This window comes from Salmo salar, chromosome 11 (assembly GCF_965601325.2).
Source record: "Salmo salar chromosome 11, fSalSal1, whole genome shotgun sequence".
Classification (NCBI taxonomy): domain Eukaryota; kingdom Metazoa; phylum Chordata; class Actinopteri; order Salmoniformes; family Salmonidae; genus Salmo; species Salmo salar.
The window spans coordinates 120742278-120755040 of NC_138301.1; the positions used below are offsets into that span (position 1 = coordinate 120742278).

Sequence of the window (12763 nt, forward strand, 5' to 3'; positions counted from 1 at the left end):
ACTCCCAGAGAGAGTTGCTCTTTGCTACGAAGCTATTTGTGGGGGGGGGGGGGGGTTCTTTCTTTACCATTTTTAATTTAAAAACAATCACAGTAATAACGATAAATTATTTGATATTGAGATAAAAAGGTTTGCATTGGAACTTTTTATATGCTGACTGTTTAATCACTGGCTTGCCTGGGGTTTAACCTTTATGTAAAGCTTTTTCATCAAACTGTCCTCATCCTCAAACAATTGCTTTCATGTTTGGTGAAGGGAGAGAGAGAGAGATTACATTTAACCAATTACATTTTGGATGGCAAAGTAAACGCTCAGTTTGGAATAATGGAATAACCACGTGAACGTAAATTGATTTGAGATGTGCGTAGCCGAGTTGAGCAAGCGAGAGAGGATCGTCACTAGTTACCACAGCCATAAAGTCATAAACCAGCGAACATGTCTACAATTTATCTTCTTCAAATGTGATTTTAAATCTAACCACACTGCAAACCTTATGCCTAACACTAAATTAAGACCAAAAAGCTCATGTTTGTTTTCATACATTTTTACGAAATAGCCCATTTTGACTTTGTAGCTGTGGTAACTAGTGGAAACCGAGAGCGCAAACAAACGGAGAGAGAGAGAGAGAGGCAGGAGAGAGAGAGAGAGAGAGACAGAGAGGAACCATAGTTGGGAGAGCATCTATTTGTCCTCCGAGGAATGCCTGAAATCTTCGAGGCGATGGGGACTGTTCTCTGGATTATTCTCTGCATGGATCATACTACGGGTTATTTCACTCTGTCGGTATCGGTATGATTAACGTAAAGTTGCATTACGGGACTATGGAGAGGAGGAAGAGCCTGTTTACCTGGCTGGTACTCTTCACGGTGCAGTTCAGCCGGAGTTCACAGCAAGTACTCAGAATAGGTAAATGCAATGGGCGGCATAGCCTAATACTTAATAGGCTATATAATATTTGGTTTTATATACCTAATTTTAACTATCTGCAATAGTAGTATCTGTCCACTAGCCTAGTATCCACTTCTATGGTTGGTATAGTCCATTGGTCACCAACCTTTTCTGACTGAGCCAAGATCACTTTCTGAGTCCAAACACAAACCGAGATCTACAGCTCAGATGTTTTTCTAACATGACTTTGTAACATTAACCCAATTAATAACAGTTCTGTGTTAAGGAGGTTTGTGTAGTAGGCTATAGTCCCAATACATTTACACTGCATATAGGCTATGCCTCAATTGCCAATGTTATTCTTCTCAGACCATTTTGAAATATATATATTTCTCTCTCCCTTCACCAAACATGCACACACAGTGCATTCAGAAAGTATTCTTTATTACAGCCATATTCTAAAATGTATTAAAAAAATAAACTTCTCATTAATCTGCACACGATACCTCATAATGACAAAGCAAAAACAGGTTTTGAGAAATGTTTGCTAATTTATAAAAATTGAACTGAAATATTACATTTACATAAGTATTCAGACCCTTTACTCACTACTTTGTTGAAGCACCTTTGGCAGCGATTACAGCCTCGAGTCTTCTTGGGTATGATGCTACAAGCTTGGTACACCTGTATTTAGGGAGTTTCTCCCATTCATCTCTGCAGATCCTCTCAAGCTCTGTCAGTTTGGATGGGGAGCATCGCTGCACAGCTATTTTCAGGTCTCTCCAGAGATGTTCGATCAGGTTCAAGTCTGGGCTCTGGATGGGCCACTCAAGGACATTCAGAGACTTGTCCCGAAGCCACTCCTGCGTTGTCTTGGCTGTCTGCTTAGGTTTGTTGTCCTGTTGGAAGGTGAACCTTCGTCCCAGTCTGAGGTCCGGAGCACTCTGGAGCAGGTTTTCATCAAGAATCTCTCCGTACTTTTCTCTTTTCATCTTTCCCTCGATCCTGACTAGTCTCCCAGACCCTGCCGCTGAAAAACATCCCTACAGCATGATGTTGCCACCACCATGCTTCACCGTAGGGATGGTGCCAGGTTTCCTCCAGACGTGACGCTTGGCATTCAGGCCAAAGAATTCAATCTTGGTTTCATCAGACCAGAGAATCTTGTTTCTCATGGTCTGAGTCCTTTAGGTGTCTTTTGGCAAACTCCAAGCGGGTTGTCATGTGCCTTTTACTGAGGAGTGGCTTCCTTCTGGCCCTCTACCAAAAAGGCCTGATTAGTGGAGTGCTGCAGAGATGGTTGTCCTTCTGGAACGTTCTCCCATCTCCACAGAGGAACTCTGGAGCTCTGTCAAAGTGAACATCGGGCACTTCGTCACCTTCCTGACCAAGGCCCTTCTCCCCCGATTGCTCAGTTTTGCCAGGCGGTCAGCTCTAGGAAGAGTCTTGTTGGTTCCAAACTTCTTTCATTTAAGAATAATAGAGGCCCCTGTGTTCTTGGGGACCTTCAATGCTGCAGAAATGTTTTGGTACCCTTCCCCATATCTGTGCCTTGACAAAACCCTGTCTAAGCGCTCTAAGGACAATTCCTTCGACCTCATGGCTTGCTTTTTGCTCTGACATGCACTGTCAACTGTGGGACCTTATATAGACAGGTGTGTGCCTTTCCAAATCATGTCCAGTCTATTTAATTTACCACAGGTGTACTCCAATGAAGTTGTAGAAACATCTCAATGATGATCAATGGAAACATGATGCACCTGAGCTCAATTTTGAGTCTCATAGCAAAGGGTCTGAATATTTAAGTAAATAAGGTATTTCAGTTTTTTATTTGTAATAAATTTGCTAACATTTCGGTTTGTCATTATGGGGTATTGTGATGTCCTTATGAGGTATTGTGATGTCATTATGGGGTATTGTGATGTCATTATGGGGTATTGTGATGTCATTATGGGGTATTGTGATGTCATTATGGGGTATTGTGTATAGATTGTTAAGGATTAAAAAAAATACATTTTAGAATAAGGCTGTAACGTAACTAAATGTGGAAAAAGTCAGAAAGTATTCATACCCCTTGACTTATTCCACATTTTGTTGTGCTACAGCCTGAATTCAAAATGGATGAAAAATATGTATTCTTACCCATCTACACACAATACCCCATAATGACATGTGTATTGATTGATGAGGATTTAATTTTTTTTATTTAATACATTTTAGAATAAGGCTGTAACGTAACAAAATGTGGAAAAAGGGAAGGGGTCTGAATAATTTCCGACTGCGCTGTATTTGGTTGATTTTGCAAATACGGGCACTTTTGTATGTTAAATGTTTTGGAAAATGAAACCTCTTGAAAATGATTTTTCTATCCGAATATTTTCTTCACTCTGTCTGGAAACAAGCTCTAATAGTGGCTGAGGCCACTATTTAACAATATAAAGATTTTTATTGGTTTCCACAAACACATGAGGGGGAATGTCATTACCACCATAAAATGTGATATTTTTAGTTGAAAAAGAAATGACAGAAATTGTGCCTAAGATTATTTTATATAAGATTTCACATTCATTTGATTTTTGTAAAGTTGTCTTAATTATATGTATTCATCATTGTCTAAATGTCCATATATGCCTTGATGATAATCAGAAACATGTATTTACCACATCAAAATCTTAATTCCTAAAATAATGTAAAATATTATCTTAAGAACAAGCATATAACATTCACATATGGGAAAAAAAATCATCAATATCAATTGTAATTTAATACACCATTGCCTGAAAATATGTACCGTGATGCTAATGACAGAGTGTTGTGGTAATGACATTAGATGAGACTAGATGAGACTAGAAAAGGATGAGACTAGGTAAGGATGAGACTATATAAGGATGAGACTAGATGAGACTAGATAAGGATGAGACTAGATAAGGATGAGACTAGATAAGGATGAGACTAGATAAGGATGAGACTAGGTAAGGATGAGACTAGATGAGACTAGATAAGGATGAGACTAGATAAGGATGAGACTAGATAAGGATGAGACTAGATAAGGATGAGACTAGATAAGGATGAGATTAGATGAGACTAGATAAGGATGAGACTAGATAAGGATGAGACTAGGTAAGGATGAGACTAGATGAGACTAGATAAGGATGAGACTAGATAAGGATGAGACTAGATAAGGATGAGATTAGATGAGACTAGATAAGGATGAGACTAGATAAGGATGAGACTAGATGAGGATGAGACGAGATAAGGATGAGACGAGATAAGGATGAGACGAGATAAGGATGAGACTAGATGAGGATGAGACGAGATAAGGATGAGACTAGATAAGGATGAGACGAGATAAGGATGAGACTAGATGAGGATGAGACGAGATAAGGATGAGACTAGATAAGGATGAGACTAGATAAGGATGAGACGAGATAAGGATGAGACTAGATGAGACGAGATAAAACAACTGATGAAAAATACCATTAAACATTTTAATGCCACAGTTGTGTAATTTGATTAAAGATATAGAACAAACCATTCGTTCCAATTCATCCCAAAGGTGTTCGATGGGGTTGAGGTCAGGGCTCATTTCTGTATGGACCTCGCTTTTGTGCGCGGGGGCATTGGTATGCTGAAATAGTTAAAGGCCTTCCTCAAAACTGTTGCTACAAAGTTGGAAGCACATAATCATCTAGAATGTCATTGTATGTTGTAGCATTAAGATTTCCCTTCACTGGAACTAAGGGAAAACAACCCCAGACCATTATTCCTCCTCCACCAAATTTTACAGTTGGCACTCTGCATTGGGGCAGGTAGCGTTCTCCTGGTATCCGCCAAACCCAGATTCGACCCTCGGACTGCCAGATGGTGAAGCGTGATTCACCACTCCAGAGAACACGTTTCCAGCGAGCTTTACACCACTTCAGCCGATGCTCGGCATTGAGCATGGTGATCTTAGGCTTGTGTGTGGCTGCTCGGCCATGGAAACACATTTCATGAAGCTCTCCCGACGAACCCGTATTTTACTGACATTGCTTCCAAAGGCAGTTTGGAACTCGGTAGTGAGTGTTGCAACCCGAGGACAGACAATTTGTACAAACTTCAACACTCGGCGGGTCCCGTTCGGTGAGCTTGTGTAGCCTACCACTTCGCTGGCTGAGCCGTTGTTGCTCCTAGACGTTTCCACTTCACAATAACAGCACTTACAGTTGACAGCTCTAGCAGGGCAGACATTTTACGAATTGACTTGCTGGAAAGGTGGCATCCTATGAGGGTGCCACGTTGAACGTCACTGAGCTCTTCAATACGAGCCATTCTACTACCAATGTTTGTCTATGGAGACATCCACGGTGAAGAGGCGACTCCGGAGATGCTGGCCTTCTAGGCAGAGTTGCAAAGAAAAAGCCACATCTCAGACTGGCCAATAAAAAGATTTAAGATGGGCTAAAGAACACAGACACTGGACAGAGGAACTATGCCTAGAAGGCCAGCATCCCAGAGTCGCCTCTTCACTGTTGACGTTGAGATTGGTGTTTTGCGTGTAAGTTTTAATAATGAAGCTGCCAGTTGAGCACTTGTGAGGTGTCTGTCTCTCAAACTAGGCACTCTAATGTACTTGTCCTCTTGCTCAGTTGTGCACCGGGGCCTCCCACTCATCTTTATACTCTGGTTAGAGCCAGTTTGCGCTGTTCTGTGAAGGAAGTAATACACAGCGTTGTATGAGATCTTCAGTTTCTTGGCAAATTCTCACATGGAATAGCCTTCATTTCTCAGAACAAGAATAGACTGACGAGTTTCAGAAGAAAGTTCTTTGTTTCTGGCCATTTTGAGCCTGTAATCGAACCCACAAATGCTGATGCTCCAGATATTCCACTAGTCTAAAGAAGGCCAGTTTTATTGCTTCTTTAATCAGAACAGTTTTCAGCTGTGCTAACATAATTGCAAAAGGGTTTTCTAATGATCAATTAGCCTTTTAAAATGATAAACTTGGATTAGCTAACACAACATGCCATTGGAACACAGGAGTGATGGTTGCTGATAATGGGCCTCTGTACGCCTATGTAGTTATTCCATTAAAAATCTGCCGTTTCCAGCTACAATAGTCATTTACAACATTAAACAATGTCTACACTGTATTTCTGATCAATTTAATGTTATTTTAATGGCCAAAAAAAAACAAAAATCTTTAAAAAACAAGGACATTTATAAGTGACCCCAAACTTTTTAACGGTAGTGTAGATAGATAGATAGATAGATAGATAGATAGATAGATAGATAGATAGATAGATAGATAGATAGATAGATAGATAGATAGATAGATAGATAGATAGATAGATAGATAGATAGATAGATAGATAGATAGATAGATAGATAGATAGATAGATAGATAGATAGATAGATAGATAGATAGATAGATAGATAGATAGATAGATAGATAGTACCAGTCAAAAGTTTGGCCTTGGCTACTGTATGGGTTTTCTACAACATTAATGCATCGCTAACCTTCTGGAAACTTTTCTATGTTTGTGAAACTCAAACACACTGTAGAATGGGATGAGGAGAGAGAGCTATGTGGATACAGTTACCTGTGGATGGATATTAGATAGAGAAAACCCTCAATGAAGGAATGAATGCTCTTGTTTACAGAGAAGTGTCTTCATAATCTGCACATACTAGTAGGCTTGGGTGTTTATTTTTTTTAGGGTCATTGTGGAAAGATCCAATAACCTTTGACCCCAATAACAATAGGTCGTGATAATATTATCTCAGCTTGAATATTACGGTCTGACCTTCTTTACGTAATTCCACCCTAAGGAATAAACGACGCAGCCTCTATCCTTCATGGAGGATTGACCGTTTTGGTGGGTGATTCTGCTCTTTACATCACACGTCTCTGCCAAATGGCTCCTAGTTTTGGCTCCTGACCTCCAACGGTAAGGTTTCTTCACGGTGAGTTAACAGGTAGCCTAGACTGCGGGATCCGGTGGCCCCCTGCCGCGACGCCGATTGTTCTCCTGCGTCTGTCTGTTGACCTCCTGTGGGCATGCGCCTCCGGGTTGGCTAAATCACACGGGCGGTTTTTAATGATCGGCGTTCCGTCCCGTTAAGCTTCTTTACAACGAAAGGCCTGATTAGACTCCCCCCTCCCCCCTCCACTCATCCCTAGAAGAAAGAGAGATTGGACTGGAAGCCAGAAACAGAAATCCTTGCCTTGCACAGGTTTTTGTTAACAGGCGGGATGACTGTATAGCTGCCAAATCTCCCAGAGTCAATTAACGCTGGTGTTGAACTTTTTCCCCATGCAGTTTAAGCTACCAGCTCTAAGCGGAGTGTTGCAATGCCGTTTCTCATCACAAAAGGGGGCTGCTCCTTGTAATATGCTAGGCTATAGCCTATTTAGGCTATTCATCAAAATAGCCTATTTTGCATTGATGAACAAAGATAATCTCAGGGACTGTTCAAACAGTAAAACCAAACAACAAGATTCCCCCCTGAAAAGGCATTTTGTTTTAGCAGTAATAACTAGTGATTACAGGCTATTGTGAAATGGTAGAACCTACTGTAGCCAACCAGTTAGCCGTGTGTTTTTATTCAATTCATGACCAAAACATGATCTATTTTTTTTAGTAGCTATGGGAATGAATACACAAGCAGGATATCAAACCGGGAGGATGTTTTATGTTACACCGGCAAATTATAACAATATTTGCCAGGGCATATTTTTTTCTTCTTATAAATCTGATTATTTATGCAGGAAGCTAAAAAAGGCTAGCTAGCTTGCTATGTTTTTATCCAGGCTAAAGCCAGCTAGCCAGGCTGCCAGCTAGCTGCTACTAGCAAGGGAAGGTGACTCTTACTTGTTTTCACAAAATGAAAAGACCAAAAAAAATAAAAAATTAAAAAATTAAAACCGTTGCTATCTTATTGTGAATGGGAGTGGGACCGGCAAGAATATCATGTATCATGTCCCCTATTCCAAAAATCCCAGTCCACTCACGTGCATGTACGCATGCAACTAGAGTTAAGCTTGTAGTAACCTTTTACGCATGCAGCCAAAAGTTGTTCATTCTTACCACACGCACACACTGACACACACACACACACACGCACACACTGACACACACACACACGCACACACTGACACACACACACACACACACACACACCACACACACACACACACACACACACACACACACACACACACACACACACACACACACACACACACACACACACACACACAGTTAATTTGCTTTGAATGTGCATTAATCCAGGGGCGCAACTTTGGTTTTAGAAGTAGGGGGGGGACACACCATTTATTGTATTTTTTTAAATATTTTTAATCCAGTTGGATAAATACTCCAAACAGCCTACCCAACCGCATGGAGGCGTCCGCATGGTCCTAAAGCACATCGTTGCCCTGTTTCGTATCAATATTCCAATTATAAAACTAGAGGGGGGGGGGGGGACATGTCCCACGTCCCCAGTGACAGTTGCGCACCTGCATTAATCTATTTAGTAAGCTGACTGAAACATATTGATGTGCTGTATAGGCTATTATAAGATTTGACTCTCTTTTTCTTTCTCTCTCTCTGTCTCTATCTCCTTGAAGCGATTGATAAGAGATCACTCGTTTCACAGACATTAGATCGAACCTTCTGTACTGTGTAAAGAACACACACACACACACACATACGGCTAATAGATTATTGATTGCCCTTCGTTATTTTTATTTTTTTTAGAGCAAAACTACTGAACACACACACACACACACACACACACACACACACACACACACACACACACACACACACACACACACCTCAGTCTGCTATGACACCACTTTATCAATCAGTGAGAGAGATGGATGCATTGAAGACAGGAAGGAGGGAGAAGGGCAAATATCACACATAACACTCCTGTCATAGCCAGCCCATGGCGAGGTGCTAAAAACCATCCTGCCCTAGATTAGAATAGATTCCCAATGCAGGGATGACACTAGGTGATGAAGATTAGTGTCTATTTAAAAGTAGAGACTCAGAGCTAGAAAATGGTATATCAGACGCTACAGTTGAGGAACAAGTGGGAAAAGTCAATACTGCTTTGAAAGTTGATAAACTTCTAACCTCACTTTTGAGAAAATTGTCCTTTTTTAAATGTTTTGGTACAACTACTGGAGAGCTCTTCTTTGTCTACACCACATTCAGTATCGTTCACACCCTCTAAACCCTTAGTCCCACCCATCTCTTTAAGGATTCACATGTGAGGCCATGTGCTAAACAGAGTGAGTAGTGTACTAAACAACCAAACATTTCAAGACTAAAAGTGGTAAAAGTAGTAGCCTAACGAATAGCAAAATCACTAGCCTATGTCAATATACTATCCCCATAGTACAAAAGTTGACTTATTCTGTGTGAGAAACAAATATTCCAAACATAGTCTGGGACAGTTATAGGATGCGATAGATCCTAAATTAATTCAACCACTAGCATAAAAAAAAAATGTTTTTATGCAATGAGGCTGGTGCAACAGATCAGAACGTTTAGCTTAAAATGTTGATAAACTATTAGGCTATTTCTTCACATTATAAGCGCAGCAATTCACACACGGCAGTAGACTGTGATTATGCTTGTGTAATGCTTTTATAATAAAGGTGCATTTTTATGGTGAAAATGATCTTCCCCAAACTGTATGCCAGTTCGGCCATACACCGGTTGGAAAGCAGATTAATGTGCTTCATTTTAATTATTATTTGGTCACTTTAGTTGTGATACATATCTTATCAAAACATATGGGCTAGGCTCCAAATATGATTTGAAAGAAAGTATGCATTGTTTCTTGCCTTATGCTGGGCATCATTCACAAGTGATAATATATAATTCACCAGTGATAGGCTAATATTGTCACCTATCAGACGATCCTTGATTTCATCTTGTCTTTACATATACTAAATAATATATGTGTCAAATTTGATTTGATTTAGAATGGACCATTATCATGCACCTGTTGAGACAGGGGCAGCGGGGAAAAAAATACATGTCATCTATGCTCTTAAATAGCGATTGGAGGACGTTTTGCCCGTGGTTCTTTTTCAGGCCAGCCAGGTTTGCTATAATCCTGCTGTAAAGAGAAGCAATATTAGGAAAGTTGCTAAATAAATATAATAAGCCTATAGAAAGCTGATGGAATCCTCCTCTTTTTAATAGAGGCCATCAGCAATTGCATAGCCGATATAAATGTTGCGCAACATGAGCTCATGGGCTCTCATAAGGTGTTTGATTAGATTTTCCATTACATTTGCATTGATGTCAGAGCACCACGCAGCCAGGTGCTTGACCTCCTCCCTGTAGGCTGACTCGTCATTGTCACTGATCAGACCTACCACCGTGGTGTCGTCTGCGAACTTGACGATGGTGTTGGAACCGTGTACAGGAACGCAGTCGTAGGTGAAGAGGGAGTACAGGAGGGGGCTCAGCACGCAGCCCTGTGGCACACCGGTGTTCAGGTTCAGGGTTGAGGAGGTGAAGTTGTCTAAACCTGATAGACTGGGGTCTGTTGGTTAGGAAGTCCAAAGTCCAGTTACAGAGAGAGAGAGGCTGATCACTTGGTCATGGAGTTTGGTGACCAGCCTAGAGGGAAGGACCGTATTGAATGCTGAGCTAAAGTCTATGAACGGCATTGTAAAGCTGTGGAGATGGCGTCCTCTGTAGACCTGTTCGGTCGGTAGGCAAACTGGTGGTGATCCAGTGTTGGAGGGAGGCAGGACTTAAAGTAGGCCAAAACCAGTCTTTCGAAACACTTCATGATCGTGGGGGTGAATGCAACAGGTTGGAAGTCATTCAGGCTTGATGCGGTGGACTGCTTCGGCACTGGCACAATGGTTAAGGTCTTAAAGCACTGTAATTTGGCTGCCTTCATGACTCGTGACCACCGGTGTGGTGATAATACGGTCATCGCAACAGCCCTAGGTGGGACTTCCAATTTCATTGGCTGATTCCTGGTGATGACCCGGTTGGACATGACTCCAACAGCCAATCATGAAGAAGATAATTAACTACTTCAGAATGGAGATGGCCTCAATGGCGCTGCCCATGTGCTCACAGAGGCCATAATTGAATGGATATAAGATTGCGACCTCTTTCCATCTCTATGGAGAAAGCAGATATCCCAAAAGTGTGCTTGTTTAAAAGGAAATCACTGGTTTAAGAAATGGTGGAAACTCCCTCAAACCCATGCATCCACCAATCCATTGTAGATTAGAACAGAATGAGAGGGTTAAGAGGTGATTGTTGATTGGATGGGACAGGTAATAGGTGCCTCTGAAATTGAATGCATTTCACAGTGAATAAATGGGTGATTCTCCCCAGACACAGATGGCTTGGAGACTTGTTTGGGAGAATGTAGAGACAGAGCGTGGTTAATAGATGTCACCGAGTTTCAGAAGTACGCTCCTGTTGAGAGTGAATCACAGTGTAAAATCATTTTCACCTCTGAGACCGAATGGCGTCTGATTCTGGAACATTCTAGAATAGTCTGATAGTAGAAAATTCTAGAAGTCTGATTGACGAAAATTCTAGAACAGTTATTGAGGAACATTTCTAGAAGAGTCTTAGGAGCATTCTACAACAGTGTGATTGGGGAGCATTCTAGAACACTGAGGAACATTCTAGAACAGTCAAATCGTTCTACTTTTACACTCATAATTTCCCGCTGCTACTCTGTTCTTGATTTTTTTCTTCTTATTATCTATCCTGATGCCTAGTCACTTTACCCTGCCTTCATGTACATATCTACCTCAAATACCTTATTATTATCTATCCTGATGCCTAGTCACTTTACCCTGCCTTCATGTACATATCTACCTCTAATACCTTATTATTATCTATCCTGATGCCTAGTCACTTTACCCTGCCTTCATGTACATATCTACCTCAAATACCTTATTATTATCTATCCTGATGCCTAGTCACTTTACCCTGCCTTCATGTACATATCTACCTGAAATACCTTATTGTAATCTATCCTGATGCCTAGTCACTTTACCCTGCCTTCATGTACATATCTACCTCAAATTCCTTATTATTATCTATCCTGATGCCTAGTCACTTTACCCTGCCTTCATGTACATATCTACCTGAAATACCATGTACCTCTGCACATTGATCTGGTACTTCCTGTATATAGCTGCACATTGATCTGGTACTCCCTGTATATAGCTCCATATTGATCTGGTACTTCCTGTATATAGCTCCACATTGATCTGGTACTTTCCTGTATATAGCTCCACATTGATCTGGTACTTCCTGTATATAGCTCCACATTGATCTGGTACTTCCTGTATATAGCTCCACATTGATCTGGTACTCCCTGTATATAGCTCCACATTGATCTGGTACTTCCTGTATATAGCTCCACATTGATCTGGTACTTCCTGTATATAGCTCCACATTGATCTGGTACTTCCTGTATATAGCTCCACATTGATCTGGTACTTCCTGTATATAGCTCCACATTGATCTGGTACTTCCTGTATATAGCTCCACATTGATCTGGTACTTTCCTGTATATAGCTCCACATTGATCTGGTACTTCCTGTATATAGCTCCACATTGATCTGGTACTGGTACTCCCTGTATATAGCTCCACATTGATCTGGTACTTCCTGTATATAGCTCCACATTGATCTGGTACTGGTACTACCTGTATATAGCTCCACATTGATCTGGTACTTCCTGTATATAGCTCCACATTGATCTGGTACTTTCCTGTATATAGCTCCACATTGATCTGGTACTTCCTGTATATAGCTCCACATTGATCTGGTACTTCCTGTATATAGCTCCACATTGATCTGGTACTGGTACTACCTGTATAT

At 40.9% G+C, this 12763-nt stretch overlaps 1 protein-coding gene across 1 annotated transcript in view; it reads left to right on the forward strand.

The window, feature by feature from the left end:
• Positions 1-660: 660 nt before the first annotated feature.
• Positions 661-12763, forward strand: part of grik1a (glutamate receptor, ionotropic, kainate 1a) — a 91070-nt gene continuing 78967 nt past the window's right edge. Inside the window, exon 1 of the mRNA XM_045690248.2 lies at positions 661-906. Coding sequence (XP_045546204.1) covers positions 792-906 — 115 coding nt within the window. The 5' untranslated portion in view covers positions 661-791. The remainder of the gene's footprint in view (positions 907-12763) is intronic.